The sequence below is a fragment of the Ochlerotatus camptorhynchus genome, unplaced genomic scaffold (genome assembly GCF_037179485.1).
Source record: "Ochlerotatus camptorhynchus isolate MF236.1 unplaced genomic scaffold, CSIRO-AGI_Acam_v1.1 ptg000230l, whole genome shotgun sequence".
Classification (NCBI taxonomy): domain Eukaryota; kingdom Metazoa; phylum Arthropoda; class Insecta; order Diptera; family Culicidae; genus Ochlerotatus; species Ochlerotatus camptorhynchus.
The window spans coordinates 1,301,466-1,327,675 of NW_027040720.1; the positions used below are offsets into that span (position 1 = coordinate 1,301,466).

A 26,210-nucleotide genomic window follows, 5' to 3' on the forward strand; every position below is an offset into this window, starting at 1 on the left:
TGTGGTGAATTATTAGATAGACATGAACAAAAATCTTGGTTTTACCATAGTAATTCCCATACAAACTTCAAATGGTTTGTGCCATCTCAGTTTCTCACCAACCGGGTTCAAATTTTAAGAGGTTAGTCAGAATCCGATTTGGAATCCTTTAAGTATTATGGAGCGAAATTTTCAAATTTTGCATCACTCTAATGCACACTTGCGTAATCCGTAATCCCATTTTCAAGTGCGAAGTTTGTTATCCTCACTTTCGCTCCAGCCAAAAATGTTGGTTTGTTATCGTTATCCTCACTTTCGGACCATCAATACCCGCGCACATAGAATGGACTATAGAGAGGGACAGTAAACAACATTTTCAATCTATCTTTTGTCATTGTAAAACGTTCCATCAATAAATAAAGACGCAGTTTGCAATCGGTCAGGTTAGGTTCTTTATTCCGTCGAATTCCGAGAACTATCCGGATTGTTGAATGCTCTGCTATCTGTCCGCCCATAGCTCTTTCACACTTGCATCGCATTGCTGAATGCTAGAAAGAGCAGTCTCAGTAGTCTGTTGCAGTCATTCTCACCTACTATATTCATCACATTGATGTGAGCTCCGCCGAAATGCGTGATCGCCCCCGTGAAAAATTTACCACAGGTGTGGCAATGATGTGACATCATGCAACATGTCGAAGTCGTGCTGCGTGTGGCGAACGTCGTCGACATGATGTTTTGACATGCTAGCAGATGCCATACCTGACCTAATACCCTAATACCCCGTACAGACTATGGCTTATATCATGTAATATAGACTGTCTTGCAATGAGCACTCATACATCTAGTTTTCACTGGAAATCCTATGTATGAGTGCTCATTGCAAGACAGCCTATATTACATGATATAAGCCATAGTCTGTCCAGGGTATAAGACATTCGACTTCAAATGGGTTTGTCCCCTGATTTCGTCCCTGTTTAAGTTCGTGTTTGCGCTCGCAGTTCATTCAAAAATTTCATTCATCTTCATCTTTTCCCAGTTCGTCTCGTCGTCTTCGTGGACATTCTGTCAGTTCGAGTCATCGGGATCGGTCGCGTATCAATTTTCCTCTTGCGATTTTTTTTCTCCCGAAACTCTCCTCCCGAAAAATGCATTGAAAGTGAAATTTCCGTGCCAACTTGCGGACGGACTTGTCGGAAGTGTCTCGAAATACAGTGCAAAAGTGCCTTCATTAGTAGATCGCAGCTCCGAAAGAGGGGAAAACTTCCGTGTGTGATTCCATCCGGTAAGTCCGACGTCGAGCAGCAGCAGAAGAAATTTCTTCCGTTTTTGGTGTAACGCAAATCGGTGGAAAGTGCGAAGAAGAAAAATATGGGTGTGTAATGTGGTGTGATTGCTTTTCTGCGTTCTTCTTCAAGTGGAATCGAGTCGAAGAAAATGGTGTGCTTTCGATTGACGCAGTTTTTCAATTAGGAAAACTGAGCAGAGGATGTTCTGTAGTAAAAATGGCGATGATCTAGTGCGAGCACCTCAGATCATCGCTTATGTGGGTAGAACGGGACCCAAAGGTGGTGTGCATTCCTGAACGGCTTGCCTTTGTTTACATAAGCCTTATCTCGTCACGGAGCTTATCCACCGGTAGGGAGTTGGCTTAGTCGGTGACTTAGCAGGTGAATCAAGTCGCCATCGAGGCTGGATGTTGGAAAAAGGAATCTATTCATAAAAATTTCAGCCCTTTCCTAGCCAGATGTTGAATCATCCCGCACGAACGTTCGCACGAGAAAAGAAAGAATACGAGAAGAAGCAAGGAGCAGCTAAGAAATAATACGCATACAGATGCAATCATCGGCGGACTATGGGCTGGATATTGGGCAACTGAGCCGGAAAGATCAGCTGAAATTGAAATAATGCTCCCAGTGGCCCATAGTGCCGTACGGAATATCAAAGCGCCAGCTTGAAACAGTATGTGTAATCGAATCATGAACATAAATAATGTAACTACTAATAAACTAGCTCATCGCCCACGAATGGCTACTGCAATCAACATCGTTCAGATCATTGTACTATCAATCTTCGAATCAAAGCAAAACAGAGCGAGAAGGCCAAGCCCACGCCAATAAACACCTACCTCTAATCAATGTGTTTTAAAACGCGCTCTGTTGATGGTTTACCAGTAAATAACTTGCGAAGAGATAAAAGCCTTTCCGGAGAACTTGTATATACGCCGCCCGGCTGGCTAATTGCCAATATTGACAGCAGCCGTAGTCAACCGACATAGATGATTCATTTGGCACAAGACAAGCGCAAGCTGATCGACGACGTGCGAACGACCAACCGAGTCACGGCTCTTCGAAGAAATGAGAGGGCCTTGAATGACGCAAGAAACCAACGATGACGAAGCCGTCGTTGATGACAGGCACGGAAAATAGGTGTGCAGATCAGGGAGCAGACAAACCATATACAATCACAAAAAAAACATATGCTAAAATGAGTAGTTGGTCAGCACAGTTTTGGGATTTCCCCTAGTGAGCGAACTGATTGTTTATTTATGCTCTTGGGAAAATGCAACAACAGTAGTGCACTGCACCTATGTTTTTCAGCTTTGGATTAAAGAGGTCAATGAGAAGGGGATGCTATATTCAATACATGTTTCCGTGTGCCGTTGTGAGGACGTGGGAGACACGTGCCGAATTGAAATTTTCTTGGTCAATTATTGGAAAGTGGAACATTCAGCATGGCAAAATTTCGTACCTTGGAAGCTTCCGAATAAGCATGAGCATCTCAACATGTCCACGACTGTTAATACCAGCGATAATGGTGCCAAATAGACCTCAGACGACAGTTGCAATGTCATGAACAGATCGACCATTAAATGATAAACACAAAGCCTTCACAGACAGTGAGGATCGATTATTTCTTTTGTCATTTCGAAGATGAAACTCAGTTACTACCGAGTGTGCCTGAGCATATCATATGCATCCTTCGTCAAACAGCGACATTATTGAACAGAGAGTAGAAAGTTGTGCGACACGACACTTGGCATTATGTTATACAAGTGTATCAACGAAACTTTAAGCTATGACGATATTTGAATTCCTGTGAAGACATTTCATATTTTGTGAAGACTTTTTGAGATATATCTCTATCTATAAATAAAAATAAAATGGTTTTCGTATGTTACGCTATAACTCGAAAACGGATTGACGGATTCGCAAGTTTTTTTTTTTAATTTGGTTGTCATGGGCATGGCAGTACGGCAGTACGTTGTTTGCCGGATAAGCTAGTGAAGAATCACATAAATTTATAAATTAATAATTAGTAACAGATCTTCTACCGAATAAGATTTCAACTTTACATTTCAAACAGCATCTTAAGAATGGAAATTTTGATCATACAGTTTTCAAAATAGACAGAATAATCTCGAATGATGTGATCGTACTTCAAAGTCTTGGAGTCTAACATATTTTTTTAAATCCATGCTCAGTTCAGAATATTGCATATTATTATAAATTTCAGATCTAAAACAATGTTAATGGCCCAAAGTTTGAATAATTTTCCTGAGACCAAGATTTTGAAAACATTTGACACGTCAAAATACGTTTTCATTTAATTGAAAAATGTTAAAAGTTTGGCATTTAGAATATTCGAGTCCCAGAGCCTTGATGAACTGAGACAGTCAAATCTCTAATATGAGAATTCTCAAATTATTTAAAGTCTCTGAAAACTTTCCCAAAACTGGATCTTGATTTTTTTTTCTATAGTGTGGGTCCTATATTGATAGAAAGTGTTCTCCTCAAACACTAATGGGATTAATCCTTGCTGTGAATTCTTTGTAGGAAATCTTTTAAACGTTCCTCAGAATTATCCTAGACATTGTGATACAATACTCTACCGAATTTCTTTGAAGCTGTCATTCAAACTTATCTCATTGGAATTCTTTTGGAATTATCCTCAACATTTTCATCGAGTTCTCCACAGAATTATCGTGGAATTCTACTTGGGATTCTCCATTGAACACACTTGGAGTACTTTCAATTAATTGAAATTGAAATTCTCCTCATAATGCTCTTGGAATTCTAGTCTGAACCCATTGAAATTCTTCTAAAAATTTACTTAAAATTCTCCTGAAATTCTCTTTAATTTTCCTTAACATTTCTTAAGTGTGTTTGTTAAAGTTCCGTTAAATCATGCTTCGATCATCCGTGCAATTTCTGGCGAGATGAGGAGATCTTCAGCTTGTACGAAGATCTTCGTAAATATCCAGAGAAGTTTCGGTCTTACACAAGAATGGATATGCATACATTCGATCTGATTTTGAATCTAGTGACAAACAAGATGTCGTCAAAACACAACCCGAACAGCTCTGTCGCTTTGCTGAACGCTGCACATCTCTTCGCATCGCTTTCACTATGATAGGTTTGGACAATTCCCATAGAACGCTCATAGAGGGAGCTTCACGCAAGCGCTTCGCTTATTGCCAACGCATCGAATCGCTTCTACTATGTTGTCGGCCTTAGCTATCCATCAAGAACATTTCCAATCTGCTCGCAGCTCGTCTAATACGATCATTTTTGTCGTGCTCTCGCAATGTTGCATGGCACGATGTGCTCAACAGAAAACACGACCAGCACCTACCGTTTGTCGTTCTTTTCATCCTCTCTGTTCTCGCAAGATCGCACCACGGCACGATGCGCTCAAGGCTCATTTGAGGGGGTTAGGAGGAAATGGGTGTAAGTGACTTTGATCGATTCTCTTCATCGACTTTCTCTTTTGATACCACAGCCAGAGCTGGTAAATATCACGGCCATCATGTGACGATGAGAAAACAGGTTCTCTCACTATCACGAGACGATACTACCTATCATTAGCTTTCTTGTCATTTTTCAATGATCAAGCACTCATGAGAATAATTCTTATGCGGTTTTGACATCTACATTTCTAACTAATTTAGATGAATTTAAGCAAATTACCGTATGTAATCGGTAGAGTGGATATATAATTAAGATTTCCTCGGTACAAGTAACTTTAATAGTATTAAATGAGCTAGTAATTACGATGATCACAACACTGTCACGTTCTGTCATGACGAAAAATTCGATGAGATTTTGAAGAAAATCTCTATCATCGTTTTCTCATCCAATGATAGTGACAGAAGTATCTCTGTAAATATCGCGTGAGATCTTTCATTGAAAATGACATTTGCCAGCCCTGACCACAGCTTTATAAACAGATTTTGTGCTATTTCTGCCACTGCCACATAGTTTGATAAAGGAGGTTCTCATCTAAAGGGTTATACGGTCAAAATTTGGTCAATATCAACTTGACGTATTTCTTTTAATTTTGCATTTAAAAAACCTGAACACCCCTCATTTTGAAGGTGTGTGTGTGTAGAATGTTGCTCCTATTTTGATTTTGGAATTCACTCTTCAGTTGTCAAAATGCCGTCCAAGCAAGAAGAGCAGCGTATCAAAATTTTGCTCGCGCATCGCGAAAATCCGAGCTACTCGCACGCAAAGTTGGCAAAATCGCTAAAAGTTGCCAAATCAACCGTTACAAATGTAATTAAAGTGTTTGGGGAACGTTTGTCGACAGCCAGGAAGTCTGGATCGGGGGGAAATCGAAAACCGGAAGCCGCTGAGACGACAAAGAGAGTTGCCGGTAGTTTCAAGCGAAACCCTAACCTCTCTCTCCGAGATGCCGCAAATAAGCTGGGTGTATCGTCTACAACCGTGCATCGAGCCAAAAAACAAGGCGGACTATCGACTTACAAGAAGGTAGTGACTCCAAATCGCGATGATAAACAAAATACGACGGCCAAAGCGCGATCCCGGAGGCTGTACACGACGATGCTGACGAAGTTTGACTGCGTGGTAATGGACGACGAAACCTACGTCAAAGCCGACTACAAGCAGCTTCCGGGACAGGAGTTTTATACGGCAAAAGGAAGGGGAAAGGTAGCAGATGTTTTCAAGCACATGAAACTGTCAAAGTTCGCAAAGAAATATCTGGTTTGGCAAGCCATCTGTACCTGTGGCTTGAAAAGCAGCATTTTCATAGCTTCCGGGACTGCCAACCAAGAAATTTACGTGAAAGAGTGTTTGAATAAACGTCTGCTGCCTTTCCTGAAGAAACACGGTTGTTCCGTACTGTTTTGGCCGGATTTGGCATCTTGCCATTACGGTAAAAAGGCCATGGAGTGGTACGCCGCCAACAACGTGCAGGTGGTTCCCAAGGACAAGAACCCTCCCAACACGCCAGAGCTCCGCCCAATTGAGAAATACTGGGCTATTGTCAAGCGGAACCTAAAGAAGACCAAAAAAACTGCTAAGGGCGAGCAGCAGTTCAAGGCAAACTGGCTTTCTGCGGCGAAGAAGGTGGACAAGGTGGCTGTACAAAATCTGATGGCAGGGGTTAAGCGTAAGGCCCGGCAATTCGGATTTGGAAAAGCGGAAGCCTAACTGAATATTTTTCCTGAATTTTATACTAATTGAACTTGAAAAAGAAATTTAATTTGATTTTTTAAATAAACGATTTCACCGATTTACACGCGTTTTCCCTTGACCAAATTTTGACCGTATCACCCTTTAGCATCCAAAATGGTGAATCAAGGAATGTGTTTGCAGCTAGTTCCCGATTCGAAAGCTCGTTCTTATTCATAGACGAAGTGCTCTGAACAAGGGAAAGCAATCTGTGTGCTAATTAATTTTTCTCGATTTTCCAGGAAATACTTTTTGAATATGAGGAAAATCGTGAGATATTTCACTCCTAGACTGAGTAAATTGTTCGTCGATTTTCCTCATATACGAGCAGTTTGTCTTGGAAAAGCGAGGAAATTGTTACTCATTCACTGAGTAACCTCACTTTTTACTATTTTAAGTCTAATTCGACTCAGTTGCAGAGTTGCTATAGGCCTTTTTAATGCACCACCAACGTAGAGTGCGCCACGCGAGTTCAAGTGAAAATGTCAACCAAATCGTTGTTTACATCAGAATAAGTATTTTTCACAACGCAAATTAAAGCATTTTTCATTGAACTTCTTGCCAATTTGCATCAGTAATTGTCTTATTTTATGATTTTTCACAGATCTGAACTGATTTGTACCTCTCTACAACTATTCACGCACAAGAAATCCGGAAGATCATTACCACTAACGCATTATTCTAGTTTTCCATTTTTCTCAACAAAAATATTCCTGAACACCAGCAGGATCCTTGCAAAAATGATACAGAGTTAAATTTTTCAACTGTAGGTCAAGTTTTGGAGCATCTCAGATGAATCAATTTATCAGGAATAGTGAAAAAGTGTTCCACTTCCGCACCTCGTTCTGCACGGCATCTCTTTTTGAAGTTCTCTTATTCACCACCAGAGGCTGAATTAGTAACTTAGTTTCTATCAAAAAGGCGTATAATTGGCCGTGTGGAAGTCCCCATCACAAATTCACGTAAGTGCAGAAAATGATTCAATTAATTTCAAGTGCATTTAGTCTAATTCAACACTCCAAACACGATGAGTCCGGTAAAACATCTAACGACAATGTTTATAAAATCATTGCTCATCAATTTATCCAATCGATTTTAAATCTATTGATACCGAATAAATTTTTAAAGCATGTAGCTTTGAATGGCGTCAATAGATATGCAATTTGTTAGTAAATGGTTGAGCTATGACTTTTCAAACATTGCACGAAATCTGCATTAAAAATTGAGCCTAATCTAAAATTTAATTTTGGACATCACTGGAACTATTTTAAACTAGTGCGATTACATTAGCGAAAGAATACCTTCTTTGCGCCACTAGGTGGCACTTTGTATGGGAGCGAGCTGTCAAGCTAAGCTAAGCTAACAATTAGTGGTAAAAAGGGAAGTTGTTATTTTGCTTTCAATAAGAATTTGCAATTCGAGATGAAAGTCTATTGGATCGAAAATACTATCGTCGTGTTCAGAAAACAAAGCTCTTTCAGATAATACATATCGATCAAGAGGTAGGTCACTCCACACACCAGTCTTGGGTGATCTTTTTTGTCAGTGTGCCGATTGTGCCGGTCATAGAGCAAGCTGCGATTGTAAAATCTCTATACCGACATCCCGGTATTTCTGACACCGTGAATGTTTTGCTTTGAAATTGCAAGGATAAATCGGATTGAGGATAACGCTGGAAATGGCGGGTGTGAAAAATTTTGGTGTTTTGTGTTCATAGGATAGTAAAAGTCCTGTGGTTTAGGGTTTTATAATGCCCTCAAAGGCAGATCAGAAACCTAGCCTTCCTGGATGTGAAAAGCAACGATCTTGGAGGCCGACTATAGAGGATGATGAATAGACTTCTGTAATTTGTTTTGTGTGAGTTGCAGCATTATTTGAATTAAGGGTCTAATTAACTGCCTCTTTCTCTTCAGCCCACTCAAGAACCTACATTTCGTATTCAGTACTTTCTTAAGTGATTTCAAACTTTTCTGAAGTGATTCAGTACTTTAAAAAGTGATTCTGAACTTTCTAAATGTGTTTTTGAAGTACTTCAGTACTTTCTTAAATGAGTCCAAGTTTTTCGAACTGATTCTGAACTTTTCTGAAGTGATTCAGTACATCCTAAAGTAATTCAGCACATCCGAAAGTGATTTCAAACTTTCCAAAGAGATTTATAACTTTTCCTAAGTGATTTAGTACAGTCTGAAGTGATTCCAAGCTTTCTAGAAAAGTTTCAGTACTTTCCAAAAATATTCCTACCTTTTCGAATGAATTTCAAACTTTCCGAAGGGATTTCGAACTTTTCTGAAGTGATTCAGTGTACATTCCAAAATGATTTCAAACTTTCTAGATTCTATTCAGTACTTTCAAATGTGTTTTCGAACCTTTCTCAATTGATTCAGTACTTTCGAAAGAGAGGATTCAAATTTTATGAAGAAATTCAGTCAAAGTTATTCTAAATTGTTCGAAGGGATTCCAAACTTTTCTGACGTGGTTCAGTACTGTCTGAAGTGATTTCAAACTTTCTGAAGTGCTTCAGTACTCTTAGAAGTAATTCTGAACTTTTCTGAAGCGATTTGGACATCCCGAAGTGATTCCAAACGTTCTAGAAAAGATTCAGTACTTTCGAAAAAAGATTCCAAACTTTATGAAGTGATTCTAAACTTTCCAAAGGTATTTGTGAAGCAATTCAGTACTTTCTGAAGTGACTTCGTACTTTTCTGAAGTGATTCAGTACTTTTAGAAGTGATTCTGAACTAGTCTGAAGTCATTCGGTACATCCCAAAGTGATTCCAAACTTTCCGTAGAGATTTCTAACTTTTCTTAAGTGATTCAGTACAGTCTGAAGTGATTCCAAACTTTCTAGAAAAGTTTCAGTGCTTTCTAAAAATATTCCAACCTTTTCAAAAGAATTTCAAACTTTCCGAAGGGATTTCTAACTTTTCTTAAGTGATTCAGTGTACATTCCAAAATTATTTCAAACTTTCTAGATACGATTCAGTAATAAACTAGGCAGAGCAATTGGAAAAGAACTTCTTTATTGAACGAAGGTTTGTGAAGGAATGAATAAATTAGTGACACGAATCTTCATGGGTTGCTACATGCTTGTTGTTTGGACAGAGTTGATCGGTTGCTAGTCAACATCCCCGCTCAACCGAACAATCCCAGCTTTCCTCGAAGAAATGTGAACGGTCCTCTTGGCAAGGCCTTCGTGAATATATCAGCTGCTTGCTCATTGGTCGGTACGTACATTATCTTGAAAGCACCTTCTTGAATCTTCTCGCGCATGAAGTTGTATCGAATATCTATGTGATTCATATGTCTATGGTCTCGGGGCTCCTCAGCTATTCGAATGCAAGATTGATTATCTTCAAATATTGGTATGGGATGCTCGAACGTAGAACCAAATTCGCACAGCAAGTTACGCAGCCATATTGCTTCACACATCGCTTGACTAAGGGAAACATATTCCGCTTCTGTTGACGACAGGGCTACAGTTGCTTGCTTCTTTGTATTCCAGGATACCGTCGCACCATAAACTTGGAAAACGTTCCCGGAAATTGATTTTCTGCCCTCTCGATCATTGCCCCAGTCGGCATCGGCATAACCCTTCAAAGGAATCGCATCTTCTCGTCGCTGATAGACTAAACCAAAATTGATCGTCCCTTTCAAGTAGCGCAGCAGTCGTTTCAGGTGGTTCCAATGGGTGTCAGTAGGGAAAGCTTGAAATCTGCTGAAATAACTTACAGCTGCGCTTATGTCCGGCCTTGATGATATCGTCAAGTAGGTCAGACATCCAATCAATTCGCGATACGGGTGTGTTGTTGGGTTGTCATCCTTGTTGGTGTCCAGCTTCAAATTCGGGTCCATTGGGGTACTAACGGGGTTACAATCCTCCATACCAAATCTTCTCAACATGTCTGCAATGTATTTCGGTTGGCTGATCTTCATTCTTCCAGTCTTGAAATTTCGTTCGACCTTCAACCCCAGATAGTGTTTCAGTTCACCCATGTCCGTCATTTCGAATTTCTTGGTCAACATCGTTTTGATTTCTGCTACAGAATCCAGTGAGTTCGAGACAATGATGATGTCATCCACGTACAATAGTATGTACATTACAGTCTTTTCTTGTCGCTTCCAATACAAACAGCTATCCAATTTTGATCGTCGAAATCCGAGCTTCAGTACATACGAATTGAACTGTTCGTTCCAACTCCTCGGAGCTTGCTTTAACCCGTATAACGACTTCTTCAAATGGCATACTAGTTGAGGATTGTCGCTCTGCAGTCCTTCAGGTTGACGCATATAGATGTCTTCCTTCAGCAGGCCGTTCAGGAATGCCGTCTTCACATCCATCTGGTGCACATGGTACTGCGCCTGATTCGCCACTGCAAGCAACACCCGAACAGTAGTAATCTTCGCCACAGGAGCATATGTTTCATTATAGTCGAATCCTTTCCTTTGAGAATAGCCCTTCGCTACGAGGCGTGCCTTGAATCGATCCACGTTTCCAGCTTCATCACGTTTGACTTTGAAAACCCACTTGCTGTCGATGATATTCTTGCCTGGTGGTTTCGGCACTAGCTCCCATGTTCCGTTCTTCCGCAATGAGTCAAGCTCGCTGTCTATGGCATCTTTCCAGTCCGACCAGTCGCTTCGCTCCTTCAGTCCAGCTATTGTCGAAGGTAGGTTGTCCACGTACGCCTCTGCACTAAGTGCATACGCCATCACGGAATCATCAATGGTCTCGGTAGCACCTGCAAAACTTTGATCGGCAGAACTCGTCCCAAAGCTGGTAATGAAAGCAAGGAACTTACCGGGAATTCTGCGCTCCCGTCCGCTATGCCTCGTGAGCACTTCTGCCGAGCAGTTGTCACGTTCTGGTTGCGAAGGGAGCGCGCCGGTTGGTTCCTCCTCCTCGTCAACAACTTGAACGTCGATTGGTTCCTCCAGCTCGTCAATCACTTGAACGTCTGCGGTTGGTTCTTCCATCTCGTCTTGAACGTCTTCTGTTTCTAGTTGTTCCTCTCGGCAATCATTATCTCCAAATGGCATCGGCATCGACTTCACTGTAGCTTCAACGACTTGTCGCTCGTCGAACACAACATCACGAGACGTGAATATCTTCCTCGTTCTAGGGTCCCAAATGCGATATCCATTCGTTGTATATCCTACCATCACATTCTTCGAGGTTTTAGAGTCCAGCTTGTCACGTTTTTCTTTGGGTATCCACGTATACGCAATCGATCCAAAAACGCGCATCTTGTCCACGTTTGGTTTCTTGCCATACCAGATTTCATATGGAGTTTTCTTTTCTTGAAGAGCAGACGTCGGACTTCGGTTCAACACATATGCAGCAGTCTGCACAGCTTCGCCCCACATTGATTTAGACAATTCAGCATCTTGCAGCATCGACCGGGCCTTCTCCGACAGTGTTCTATTCATCCTTTCTGATACTCCATTTTGTTGTGGACTGTACGGCACCGTGAATTCCAGTTGAACTCCTTCAGCACGACAGAAATTTCGAAACGATTTGCTGCTGTATTCTCCTCCGTTATCGCACCTGAGCCTAGCTATTTTCACGCCGAAGAATGCTGTCACCTGGGCATGGTAACGCTCGAACATCTTTTGAACTTCGTCCTTTGACTCCAACAAATAGACTACGGTGAAGTGGCTAAAATCATCGATGAACGTTACATAATATCGCTTTCCGTTCCAGGTAGTCGGAGTGAATGGTCCGCACACATCCGAGTGGACCAATTCTAGCAGTCGGCTTGAACGTCGTTCCGTCGATTCTTCAAATGCTTGCCTAGTCTGCTTCCCAGCCAAACATATTTCGCAGATACAACTATTTGGCCAGCCTTGAATTTTCGAAGAAGTTTCAACCATCACATTCTTCCACAGACTCTTCAGATTACCTGCGCCAAGATGACCATAGCTTCTATGCCACAAATCGAACCCATCGCTTTTGAACACCATCGCACTTGCGCATCCTGCCTCACTTCCGTCTCGGACAAAAATATCTAACGCATACAATTGACCCAATCGCCGACCAGTACAGATAATACGACCGTCCTTTTCTATAGTCACCTTTCCGCTGACGATCTTGACTGTCATATCATTATCTTCCAATCTCCGCACCGAAAACAGGTTGCATTGTAGCTCCGGCACGTATAATACCTCGTTTACCACGGCAGGTTGCTTCTTTCCATCGACCAGCATATCCACTCTTACGGTACGAGCGGTTTCAGCAACAATAACTTGGCCAGACTTCGCAACAGCTATGTGCATTTTACGCTTCAACGAATGTAATTCTTCGAACAACGATTTGTCTTTCAACATGTGATCAGTGGCGCCTGAGTCCAGGAACCACTCTATCTTCCGATTCTACGACGAAGTCAGCAATGCACCACTGCCAGCGCTCGTAGTCGCAATGAAGGCCACCTCATTTTCGCTCGTAACATTCGCTCCAGCTTTCTGCCGTCGTCCAAATTTGCCTCCAGATTTCCAGTTCTTCTCCCGATCCTTTCTGTCGACTTGACGGTTCTCAGGACATTCAGCACGCTTGTGTCCAACACGACCGCAACCGTAACACTTGTAGCCAGCTTTTCTTCCAGCGAACGCAGATTTACCACTGCCGTTTTCTTCGTAATTCGTTGAACACTTACCGGACCGCTTCACTTGCTCATCCAACAAACGTTTCTTGACGTATTCGAGAGTTAATTGATGGGGCTGAATGGTTTCCAAGGCAGTAATCAGAGCTTCATAAGATTTCGGCAGGGCTAACAAAAGTTGACAGACGACGTCTTCTTCTTCAGTCTTCACTCCTGCAGCTTTCATCTCACGAAGTACCTTCTCGAACTGGAGCAAAAATGACTTGACGTTCTCTTCTTCCTTGAGCCGCAACTCTTGAAACTGCTTCCGTAAGAATAGTTTTCCAGCGATTCCGACCCTTTCAAAGGCGTTCTTGAGCGCATCCCAAGCTTCCTTCGCAGTTCTCTTATCCTTCACATATTCCAGCTGATCTTCGGCTATACGGTGAATTAACAGGTTCTTGCATTTTCTGTCCTTGGCCATCCGCTCGTCCAGTAGCTTCTTCTTCCGCTGCTTCTCTTCAGCAGTATCACCCGGAAGTTCCCTCGCGTACTCTTCGTCAGCAACAGCCTTCTCCAGACACTCCAGCAAGCCTTTGTCTTCCATCAATACTTCTATTCTGAACTTCCAGTTCCCGAAGTTTTCGCCGTTAAACAGCCAGAGTTTGTCGTCGCTCATCTTGAAGTCTTCTTCCGTACAAATCAAACGACCGTTACTTCACTATCGATTCCGGTTCCGCGCTGGGCCCATAACCTAATAAACTAGGCAGAGCAATTGGAAAAGAACTTCTTTATTGAACGAAGGTTTGTGAAGGAATGAATAAATTAGTGACACGAATCTTCATGGGTTGCTACATGCTTGTTGTTTGGACAGAGTTGATCGGTTGCTACTCAACATTCAGTACTTTCCATTGTGATTTCGAACCTTTCTTAATTGATTCAGTACTTTCGAAAGAGAGGATTCAAACTTTCTAAAGTGATTCAGTACATCCTAAAGTAATTCTAAATTTTTCGAAAGGATTCCAAACTTTTCTGAAGTGGTTCAGTACTGTCTGAAGTGATTCCAAACTTTCTGAAGTGCTTCAGTACTCTTAGAAGTAATTCTGAACTTTTCTGAAGCGATTTGGACATCCCGAAGTGATTCCAAACGTTCTAGAAAAGATTCAGTACTTTCGAAAAAAAGATTCCAAACTTTTCGACGTGATTCCGACCCTTTCTTAAGTGATTCAGTACTTTCAAAAAAAAAAGATTCCAAACTTTATGAAGTGATTCTAAACTTTTCAAAGGTATTTGTGAAGCAATTCAGTACTTTCTGAAGTGACTTCGTACTTTTCTGAAGAGATTCAGTACTTTCAAAAGTGATTCTGAGCTTTCTAGATGTGATTCAGTACAAACTTTTTTGAAGTAATTCAGTACTTTCTTAAATGAGTCCAAATTTTTCGTAGGGAGTCGTGTGATTCAGTACTTTCTTAAATGAATTCACACGTTCCGAACTTTTCTGAAGTGATTCAGTACTTTCAAAAGTGATTCCGAACTTTTCTGAAGTGATTCGGTACATACCAAAGTTATTCGTTACATTCGAAAGTGATTCCAAACTTCCAGTCTGAAGTGATTCCAAGCTTTCTAGAAAAGTTTCAGTACTTTCCAAAGTGATTTCAAACCCTTCTTAAAGAGAGGATTCAAACATTATGAAGTGATTCAGTATATCCCAAAGTTATTCTAATTTTTTTCGGAGGGATTCCAAACTTTTCTGAAGTGCTTCAGTACTTTTAGAAGTGATTCTGAACTTTTCGTGATTAGGACATCCCGAAGTGATTCCAAACGTTCTAGAAAAGATTCAGTACTTTCACTTTTCGAAGAGATTCCGACCCTTTCTTAAGTGATTCAGTACTTTCGAAAAAAAAAAGATTCCAAACTTTATGAAGTGATTCAAAACTTTTCGAAGGTATTTGTGAAGCAATTCAGTACTTTCTGAAGTGACTTCAAACTTTCAAAACTGATTCCGAACTTTTCTGTAGTGATTTAGTACTTGCAAAAGTGATTCCGAAAGAATTCGAACTTATCTGTAGTGATTCAGTGCGTCCCGGAGTGATTCCAAACTTTCCAGATGTGATTCAGTACTTTCAATACTATGCCAAACGATTCCATAATTGTTACGGGTACGATTGACTTGACGATCAAATTAATGCTTCAATGGATGTGATTATCAGAAACATTATCTTTACGTCACGAATTTAATGTTGATTCAGAACCTAACCAGCGAAATGCTATACATAATTATGATTAAGTTCTCGGAGATACATTGAGAATATCAATACATTTAACGTTTAAAGCGAGGTTAAAAGCTAACAGCTGGAATACATGAATTGCAAATGGCTAATGCGTTGTCTTCCACAAATCATCTAAATAGCAATGTTCTCTAGTATTTGACGTCAGAAATTCATTTGATTTCGATGCTGACGTAGGCATCAAAATCAAACGTTCGGCTAATGTAAATTTTTATTCGGAAGCTACAATATAGATTATCGCAGATCGAAGGTATTTGGCAGCCGAAGGCATGACTTTAATTAATTGAACTCATAATTATCGGGCTTTAAGCTGAATTGGAGTTATCATCGGTCTAAGCATTTCTTATTGCCGCATATCATGAATGCTATTGACCGTCATCATCGAAAATATGGCGAAATCCGATCAAAGATAGCAGTCAACAGTGCGAAAGGAAGAGAAGAGCAACATGAAAGAACCCATCATTCACTCCACCCTCGCGCCGATCCATAACGAACTTTGACTCTCGCATTGACAACGACAATCACACCAAGCATTATCTACAATACTAAACTGAACTTCTTTGCTTTCCCATTCCGCCGAACACGCTCCTCCACTGATTGCCATTCCAGATAATCACACAACGATGACGATATTAATAAGTGGAAAACGACCGCTCCGGCTAACCCTAGCCGTGACCCTGCTGCTGTGCGTGCTATCATCGTTCACGGCAGCCCAATCATCATCCCAATTGACCTGCCCGGGCAAAACGACCTGCCGGGAGTGCATCCAGAGCAACAACTGCCGCTGGTGCACCCAGGCCAACTTTACCAAACCGAGATGCCACGGGCACGACATCGGCTACTGCCCGGAGGAGTACACCGTAGATCCGAGTAACGAAGCGATCATGCTGGTCGACCGGGAGCTGAGTAGACCGATTCAAGGGGGTGGATCCATGGTGGAAGGTGGCTACGAAGCGGAGATGTCCGGAAGCTCCCATTGGTCGCAATCCGGCTCGTCTCACTCGTCGTCATCCTCGTCATCGTCGGGTAGCATGAGTGCCAGCGGCCAGAGCATTGTTCAAATTCGCCCGCAGCGGATGCAACTGAAGTTGCGATTGAGTAAGTTATAAACATTAAGTTCCACAACACCTCAATCATCCTGCTTTCACCAATTCCAGACGAAGTCTACCGGTTGAACGTCAAGTACTCGCAAGCCGAAGACTACCCCGTCGATCTGTACTACTTGATGGACCTGTCCAAGTCCATGGAGGACGACAAGGAAAAACTATCCTCGCTGGGGGCCCAGCTGGCCGAGGAGATGCAGAAGATCACATCCAACTTCCGACTCGGGTTCGGATCGTTCGTCGACAAGGTCCTCATGCCGTACGTGTCCACCGTACCGAAGAAGTAAGTACCCTGTTGCCCACTGTTGCCCGTGTCGGAGAATGTAATTCTACTTTCAGGAACTTGAACAACGACCTCCCCTCCCGTACAATCATACTCTTTGAATAATTGTTGCTAACCGAGTTCCTATTTTTGATCAAACCAAAACGAAAAATACGCAGATTGGAGCATCCGTGCGATGGTTGCGAAGCACCGTACGGTTACAAGAACCACATGTCGCTGAGCGTCGACACGGGTCGGTTTTCCGTAAGTTTCCTTTGACGATCTCTCCGAGATCAAGTTTATCGCTATTAGCTGGATGGTAGTTTTGTTCTTCCACCTTTTTCTCGGTATTTTAATTTGTTTTTTTTTTTTTTTTCTGGGCGAAGAGATGTGGCCATCGATGTGCATTTCAGTGTAGCTCCTATTGCTATCGTTGTAGATTGGGTGGGGTTTTCATAATTTCTGCATTTCTCGTTTCATGTTTCACCTTATTTCGGGCATTGTTTCTTCATCTCTGTTTTCCATTATCGATTTGGCTCGTCTTCCAAATTGTTGTTTTTTGGTTTATGTTCATCTGGGTCTTATGGATGGAGTATTTTTGTATCGTTATTTACGTTATCAGTGTATTTTTTTTTAAGTTTTCATTATGACTTTAGTTTTGTCATGTATCAACGTTTGAAAGACTCGTATATTTTGGAAAAATTGAACGCTTTAAATGTCTATTACTGTTTGTGTTAGAATGGTTGTGTATTGTTGATCTGTATGTTTAAGCTATTTTAACTTGGTGATTCTGTTCAGTGCATGTTGTCAAACGTAATTTTAAATGTTTTGCAATGTTTAAGGACAAGGTGGATAGAATCCATGAATGGCCATGATAGTGGCCATTTGTGGATTGTATCAATCTTATAGAGCCACGCTCACAATGCATCTGGTTCTGATAGGTTTTTGTAAATCTGACAGTTAGACAATAGACAATACAGTGCCAATATTTCAAAGGGGCGTAATTGGTTTCGTAAACAATGACTGTAGCCGTCGATTTCTCGCAAATATAAGCTCGCACCCCTCCAGATTAACAATGCCAGTAGTTAGAGGAAACATTCCTCTACCTGCTGGTGTAGTTATTTTTCATGAGTGAGTTTTTAGTCACGAGAAAGCTGTGATTCAACTGTCACTTAACTGCAACTTATCAAATCTGGATACATTGTACGCCGCCCATTGATGTTATTGAATGTTGGAATGTTATTCGTTGTTGATGTAGGTGCAAGAAAAGTAAACGTTATTTCGCCCTTCTCGAGGGTTTCTGTCAAGCAAACTCGTGCCATACCACACAAGTCAGATCCTGTTTCGGTGCTACTCAGGGTTTGAAATGTCATTCATTCAATTCGAAGAGTATGATTGAAGTGCTCCTTATACAAGCTAGTCGTACATCTGCAGTCCGTCAAAAACCGACATCAACCGCAATTGAAAATTAATCACAACCATGTTCCCCATGTTCTTCGCACACAGTCTCCGTGAACCATGTCCCCAGTGCGCGGCTCCCTACGGCTATTACAATCTTATGCCTCTCAGTGTGGACACCCATCGGTTTACAGTAAGTTTGTTTTGAAAAAGAAAAACGCAAAAATCGACCCCTTCCTACCTTTACAATTTGATTAATCTCTTCCCGGGATCGCAAGGGCCCGCAAATCGATTCCTGCGAGCCTAGCGTTCTGCGTTCGTTACTGATTTTGACCCCTCTAAAACCCAATCCCTGGAATTAAACTCACACAAACTTCAACCTCCAGTACATCTGACACAGCTTACCCCGCTCCTAGAACAGTCCGGCAAGCTGTATCATCATTTCTAATTGTTCGATCTGATTATACCTGAATCTGGCAAAACCGGGTACCATGGAAATAGACTACGCCGCCATTGGTATGACCAAATCGAATACGAGGAAGGCTTTTCCCCCCTTAAACCGCATATTGATGCACACATAATACCCACAGTCCATCGAAAGAGCCCACAAGAGTCATTTTCGTTACCACCTGTCATATATGGTCCTATGTCTGGCCACACTGTCACGCACAAATATAATTCAACACTCATTAAATCAAAATCATCATAAAATCGGGGACCTGGCTGGCAGCCGTGTTGTTGATTGCTTAGATTACACGCAGATAAATAGAACCTTTTTAAAATATCAAAGTACATATTCATTTGATGGTCAAACTCGAATATTGTTGGTTTGAACGTCGAATTTTGTTAAAATAAACAAGTTATACTATTTATTTTTTTGTAAACAATGTAGTGGTAAAAAACATTTAGGTTTAGAATCTTATTTAGAATATCATTTGTATGCTGTCCAAATAACAATTAAAATTGAATAATTGTAGGTCGGTTTTACATAAACAAATTTTACGACTTATATTAACAAATTAACCAAATTATTCACTTGCAACGTTTTAGTTCAGTGTTTGTTTTGTTTTGCACAAAGCACGACGTTCGCGACGAAACAGGTTCCAGCCGATTCCGGTTGAGATTTTTGATGCTGCCAACGAAAGTTCTAGTGGATTTTTCTGACGTTTTCGACGGACGCGGTTTTCAATCGATTCTGATTAAGATTTCGGATGCTTCCAAGGAAAATTCCAGTGGATTTTAGCGGAGTTTTCTGACATTCTCGATGGAGACGGTTCCAGTAGATTTCGGTTGAGATTTCTGATGCTGCCAATGAAAATTCCAGTGGATTCCGTCGGAGATTGCTGACGGTTTTATCGGAGAGAGGTTCCTCATAGAAACACTGCAATAAGAGACCAGCGGAGACACTGTTATGATTCCAATCGAACTGTCAAAAGCGGTTCCAATCTGCAATGTTTACAAATGGTTTGCTTCAATTAGGGAGGAGTATTAAAATCGTTTAACAATCACTCATGAACTCGCTCGTCGGTGCATTGGCGAAGTCACTCGCAAGCAGTTACAAATGCAAGTAATGCCAGGATTTCTTCGATGTTTATCTTGTTGCCAAATTCATGTTTTTTGTCTCCGCTGGTCTCTTATTCCAGTGTTTCTAGTTCCTCACTATTTTGATGGAGATTTCAGAGTTCCAGTGGATTTCGGCGGAGGAGCTTCCGCATGATTTTGGGTGGCGGTTTTAGAGCATCTAAAGTTCGGTGGATTTCGATGGAGTTTGCTGACGTTGTTGACGTTGGAGGTTCCAGTGGATTCCTGTGTAGATTTCAAATACTGCCAAATAAAGTTCCAGTGGATTTCAGCTGAGTTTTCTGACATTCTCGATGGAGGCGGTTCCAGTCGTTCCAGTAGATTTCGGTTGAGATTTCTGATGCTGCCAATCAAAATTCAAATGGATTATGACAGAAGTTGCTTAGGGTTTCGTCGGAGAAGGTTCCACACGATTTTGGTGGAGATTCCGGATGCTGCCAAAGAAAGTTCCAGTGGATTTCAGCAGAGTTTTCTGACATTCTTGACGAAGGAGGTTCCAGTAGATTTCGGATGCTTCCAACGGAAGTTTCAGTGGATTTCGACGGAGTTTGCTGACGTTGTCGACGGTGGAGGTTCCAGTGGATTCCTGTGTAGATTTCAGATACTGCCAAAGAAAGTTCCAGTGGATTTCAGCTGAGTTTCTGACATTCCCGATAGAGGCGGTTCCAGTAGATTTCGGTTGAGATTTCTGATACTGCCAATCAAAATTCAAATGGATTTCGACAGAAGTTGCTTAGGATTTCGTCGAAGGAGGTTCCACACGATTTTGATGGGGGTTCCGGATGCTGCCAAAGAAAGTTCCAGTGGATTTTAGCAGAGTTTTTTGACATTCTTGATGGAGGAGTGGATTTCAGCATTGTTTTCTAACATTCTCTATGGACGCGGTTCCAGTAGCTTTCGGTTGAGATTTCTGATGTCTCGTCGAAGAGGGTTCCACACGATATTGGTGGAGATTCCGGATGCTGCCAACAAATGTTCCAATGGCTTTCAGCAGAGTTTTCTGACAATCTCGATGGAGGCGGTTCCAGTAGCTTTCGGCTGATATTTCTGATGCTACCAACGAAAGTTCCAGTGGATTTCAGCATAGTTTTCTAACATTCTCGATAGAGGAGGTTTCACACGATTTTGGTTGAGATTTCGGATGCTGCCAAAGAAAGTTCCAGTGGATTTCAGCAAAGTTTTCTGACATTCTTGATGGAGGAGGTTTCAGTAGATTCCGGCTGCTGCCAACGAAAGTTCTAGTGGATTTCAGAAGAGTTTTATGACATTCGCGATTGAGGCGTTTCCAGTAGATTTCGGTTGAGATTTCTGATGCTGCCAATCAAAATTCTAGTGGATTTAACGGAGATTGCTGACGATCTCGTTGGAGGAGGATCCACACGATTTTTGTGGAAAATTCAGATGCTGTCAACGAAAGTTCTTGTGGATTTTTAAGGAGTTTTCTCAAGCTCTTGGAGCTTCCACACAATTTCGGTGGAGACTTTAGATGCTGCCATAAGAGGTTCCTGTGGATTTCGGTGGAGAAGGTTTCGCATGATTTCGGGGGCGATTTTAGATGCTGCCATCAAAAGTATCAGTGGATTTCAAAAGGAGTTTGCTGAATGAAGGTGCCATACGATTTCGGTGGAGATTTTGAATGCTGTCATCGGAAGTACTCAATGATTCCCGATTACGTTTTCAGAGGGACTGGTTGAACTCCCCGCACATCTAGCACAAGGAATAGAATAAAGTGAAATGGAACGATGGGGTACGGAACGCAAAATCAAAACAAAAAGGGCAAATTAGGTACTGCAGCGGGACGTCACGAATGAACTCAGTGTTAATCGGCTGAACCTTTTTGACAGTTCAGTGGTACTGTTTACAAGCACTTAGTCGTTTTTTCGAAAAAAAAATTCTAAGATTTCCGAATTTTAACTTGAAAATTGTCGAGGAACAGCGCGTTGCAAGGATTTTGCTCGTGAACATTGCAGAAATGTGGTTTACATCTCACTGCAGTCTGAAAAAATATCGAGAAAATCCACCCAAGAAAAAATCGACTAAGTCCACGTAAACAGTACCACTAAACTGTCATCAGATTGAGGTTAACCCCGACGGTGCAAAACCTAATAAGGCTACCAGAAACTCGCTTTTCTGATGGGTAGGGTTACTAGAAGTTCAAATTAAAAATGAACCTTGTTAATAGGCACGGAGTGTTGTTCAGAATAACCGAGGTAATTCAAACTTGAAACTTGTTTTGTCGCTATAGTAAACTGTAAAATCGGTTGAGTTAAACTGAAATTTTGATTGCGTGTAAAACTCAATCCACTAGGCTAATTAGGGCTGCCAGCCAAATTCTTATCGAAAAAAAAAAAACTACAAACCTAAAACATTTAAACATTTTGCACCTCATCGAATACATAAACAATGTGCACGCTTCTGTTCGAACTAACCGCTGCTTGTAGTTAAGATTTTGTATAGTTGCTTTTGCATGCCGATTGCTTTTCTTTTTGGTTATGGGATGTATACGTTCCCTACGCTAATGGCCTAAATGTAGGATTTGACGTTTCGGACGTCTCAGTAGGCTGACTACCCGAAAAAAAAAAAACGCCAGACCCCTTAAACCACCCCATACCATTTTCCCCCCCAATCGCAAAACATCACAGGAAGAAGTCGAGCGAGCTGCCGTGTCCGGTAACCTGGATGCCCCGGAGGGTGGTTTCGACGCCATCATGCAGGCCGTGGTGTGCCGTGAGCAGATCGGTTGGCGCGAGATGGCCCGCCGTCTGCTGGTGTTCTCGACCGATGCCGGGTTCCACTACGCCGGCGATGGCAAGCTGGGCGGTGTGATCACGCCGAACGATGGCGAGTGCCATCTGGACAAGACCGGCCGCTATACGCATTCGACGATCCACGACTATCCGAGCATTTCGCAGATCAACCTGAAGGTGAAGCAGAACGCGATCAACGTGATCTTCGCGGTGACGCAGAACGAGCTGTCGGTGTACGAGCGGCTGTCCAAGCTGGTCGAGGGATCATCGGCGTCCATGTTGTCGAACGATTCGTCCAACATTGTGTCGCTGGTGCGAGATGAGTACAATGTGAGTGTTCATGGGTGTTACTAGTGGTTCAGAATAATGATCGAAATGTTTTGTAGAAAATCTCTTCGTCGGTTGAGATGAAGGACAACCGTACGGACAGTTTGATTGACGTGAAGTACTACTCCCGCTGCAAGGGCGATGGACCACTGGTGCAAACGAGTAAGTGCGACGGTCTTAAGGTAGGAGACCTTGTTCAATTTGAGGCCCACATAACCTTGCTGAAGTGTCCGGAGAATCCACGGGACTGGAATCAGATTCTGCAGATCTACCCGGTCGGTATCAACGAAAGCTTGACGGTGGACATTGAGATGCTCTGTAGCTGTCCGTGTGAACTTCCGGGTAATCCGGACTTCAAGGAGAACGCCGAAGAGTGCAGTGGTGTCGGAACGTACAAGTGCGGAATCTGCGACTGCGATGAGTTCCACCATGGCCACAAGTGTGAGTGCTCGGCTACGGATATTCACACGGAATCGGGCCTAGCTGAAGGCTGTCGGCAAACGAATACCTCGATCGAATGTAGCGGACGGGGACAGTGTGTCTGCGGGGTGTGCGATTGTGACAAACGGGTCAATATGGAGGAGATTATTTCTGGCCAGTTCTGCGAATGTGATAACTTTTCCTGCGATCGCCACAACGGACTGTTGTGTTCCGGGCCGAAGCAAGGACAATGCTCCTGCGGAGAGTGTATCTGCCAGGAAGGATGGACGGGAGCAGCGTGCGATTGCAAGGCATCCAACGAAAGCTGTATTCCACCGACCGGTGGGGAAATATGCTCCGGTCATGGTACTTGCGAGTGTGGAAGTTGCAGGTGAGTCATGTGTGAATTAGTTATAATAGCCACATCCAAACCCCCTAATCTAACCCGTTTGCAGATGTAAGATAACCGAGGAGGGTCGCTACTCGGGCCGATTTTGCGAAAAGTGCCCAACCTGTTCGGGACGGTGCAACGAGTTCAAGCACTGCGTCCAGTGTCAACAGTACAAGACGGGTCCGCTGGCCGATCCGACGGACTGTGCCACCAACTGTACCCTGTTCGTGCCTATTCCGGTCCAGAAGGTTGAGGTCGACGAAGAGAAGGACGACAACAAGTGTACCTTCTTCGACGAGGACGACTGCCGGTACGAATTTTCCTACAACGACAGTGGAGAGCAGGTCGTCGTGAAGGCTCAGGAAGAACGCGAATGTCCACCGAAGGTGTTCATGCTGGGCATTGTGTTGGCCGTGATTGCAGCCGTCGTTTTGATTGGATTGGCCGTCCTCCTGCTGTGGAAGCTGCTGACCACAATCCACGATCGTCGGGAGTTTGCTCGCTTTGAGAAGGAACGCATGATGGCCAAATGGGACACGGTAAGAGATTCGGTGCTCGATTCATTAGATCAGTCATTTAAAATATTCCATTCTTCCACACAGGGTGAGAATCCAATCTACAAACAGGCGACCACCACGTTCAAAAACCCAACGTACGCCGGCAAGTGAGAAGCCAAATCAACAAGTGCCTAAATCATACCTTAGCCGGCAATGTTTGCCGCAATCCAATTTTCCAAACTTTTTGCAAGAGGAGCGTGATTCCCTGTCGGTTAAACAACATACTAGTCTCTTAACCACTCTTGAATGCCTACATCTTCCATTGAAACAACTTCAGTGCTACCGACATCGGTTTGATCACCTTTTGCAAGATTTATGGAAAGGAACTTTTTTTAACAGAAGAAAAAAAAAACAACAATTTGGTCTAAAATTTTGGACATTTATTGGTTTGCCAAACTGACGAGGGCAGCCCACCTTAAACAAGCAAAAAAAAATGCGAAAAGCCTTACAAAAAACGTGCATTGTAAAACCGCTTGTTGCCGAAGTAGAAGATAGAAACATTTTAAAGACTAATGACAAAAGAAAACTAGTACGTAAACAAAATCGATAAACAATCAAAAACCGTTGAATCGTATTCAAACAATACATAAGTGTACTTATCGCGGGCAGAAAAAAAACATAAAACATTTTAAACAAAGCCAAAATTGTACTAAGCAATAAATGGGAAGGAAAACAGGAGGGAGACTTTTTCGCATGAATGTAGACATGTGCTGCCATCTTTAATTTAAAAACTGATAGAGAGGGGCAACTAGTCGAAAGCAATCTTCCGGCTAGTTTCCCATCTCTGCGTCGAGTCCCTTATTGGGACAGTAGGGTTTGATTGTGTTTTAACGAGAATTTTTATATATTTTTATATTAATTTAAAACAGATTTGTATTAACAAAGTGTCAAATGTGTCAAATTTTTAGAGATTAGTTCTGGAAGGGAAAAAAAAGGTAACGCACACAGTATAATTCTATTTTAGCGTGTGTTTGTGACGATCCATATGAGTTTTCGGCTAACATCATTCATCAAAACGTTCATTTTGTTCTGTATTCTAGTTCAAATTTTATGTAAATAATTTATTTTCTTTATAACGTGCATATTGGAGATTTCATTGATGAAAATCAGAAAACCGTATTAACAAGTCGATTTACAAAAGTGAATATTTAAACGAAACAAAAAAAAACTACTTTAAACGATTTAGATGAGTATCGAATTAATGTATTGAAATAGAGTTAACTCTAACAGTATGGAACTGAAAAAGCCACTTAAATCGTAGTGAATATCACAATTCCTCAATTTTTGTTTGAAATGTTAAAACAAGTTCATTCGATGTCTTTTGGAAATTTTCCAAGCATTATCATGTTTTTTTTTCATTCCCCAAAGTTTTAAATGTTCCTAAAAGTATTATAAAGATCCTTTTGATAATCTCCACACTTTTCTTTGAAATTATTCAATTATTCTACCAAAGAAGAATTCTAAGATGAAACAATCGGAAGAAACTGTAGTAGATAGAGTTAGTGCTGAATAAATAATCACCCATATTCTTATTTTCGTTCGAACCGTATTTTCCATACAAAAAACTTTTTAATATACGGTTCGAACGAAAACAAGAATATGGGTGAATAAGTAGAATCGAGTGAGCGTGAAGCGTGATAGCACAGACAAACAGACATAGCACATTGAATATTTCTCATTGTAAAACATCGTCGCTAAAACATTACCGCCATCTGTTGAGTACACTGTGGTGGGTAGTACGCTGAATAGATGGCGGTAGTGTGTAAACGTCAAACGCAAGGGAATTTACTATGCGTGCCACAGGTGGCAGTACTACCAACCGGTGAACACTCGTGTTTATTTCAGTTACCATGGAGACGTAATTTGTGATTAGCCCCGGTCCCTTTCAAATTGTATCATTATTTATGAACGGCCTTATATTTGAAATGACGTTTCACATTCATCTAGTGATGTCCGATTTTCATTCGAATAATCGTTTAATCGATTAACGAACCGAAAAGTAAACTATTTATAATCGGTTAGATCATGCCGATATAAGCATTAACATCTTCACAAGATCATCACCGATCGTTTCAAACATGTGCTGCACTCTCATTGGTGGGAAAA

At 41.8% G+C, this 26,210-nt stretch overlaps 1 protein-coding gene across 2 annotated transcripts; it reads left to right on the forward strand.

Annotated features, from left to right (window-relative positions):
* The first annotated feature begins 1,177 nt into the window (after window positions 1–1,177).
* mys (myospheroid) lies at window positions 1,178–25,336 on the forward strand. 2 transcript variants are annotated; one of them, XM_065225486.1, is made up of 8 exons: window positions 1,178–1,261; window positions 15,928–16,416; window positions 16,476–16,704; window positions 16,863–16,947; window positions 22,305–22,739; window positions 22,796–23,547; window positions 23,612–24,086; window positions 24,150–25,336. In XM_065225486.1, exons 2-8 carry the CDS (start codon window positions 15,942–15,944, stop codon window positions 24,213–24,215), a joined length of 2,517 nt encoding a protein of 838 aa, XP_065081558.1. In that variant the 5' UTR covers window positions 1,178–1,261; window positions 15,928–15,941; the 3' UTR covers window positions 24,216–25,336. The 2 variants fall into 2 exon arrangements, with proteins under 2 accessions (XP_065081558.1, XP_065081559.1); XM_065225487.1 differs by lacking the exon at window positions 16,863–16,947 and adding an exon at window positions 18,190–18,274.
* The last annotated feature ends 874 nt before the right edge of the window (window positions 25,337–26,210 follow it).

Bases quoted from the DNA above. Each gene is read 5' to 3' on its own strand.
- mys (XM_065225486.1), top strand. From the start codon at position 15,942: ATGACGATATTAATAAGTGGAAAACGACCGCTCCGGCTAACCCTAGCC. The intron at 22,740-22,795 runs GTGAGTGTTCAT...AATGTTTTGTAG, and splicing joins TGGTGCGAGATGAGTACAAT to AAAATCTCTTCGTCGGTTGA. The intron at 23,548-23,611 runs GTGAGTCATGTG...ACCCGTTTGCAG, and splicing joins TGCGAGTGTGGAAGTTGCAG to ATGTAAGATAACCGAGGAGG.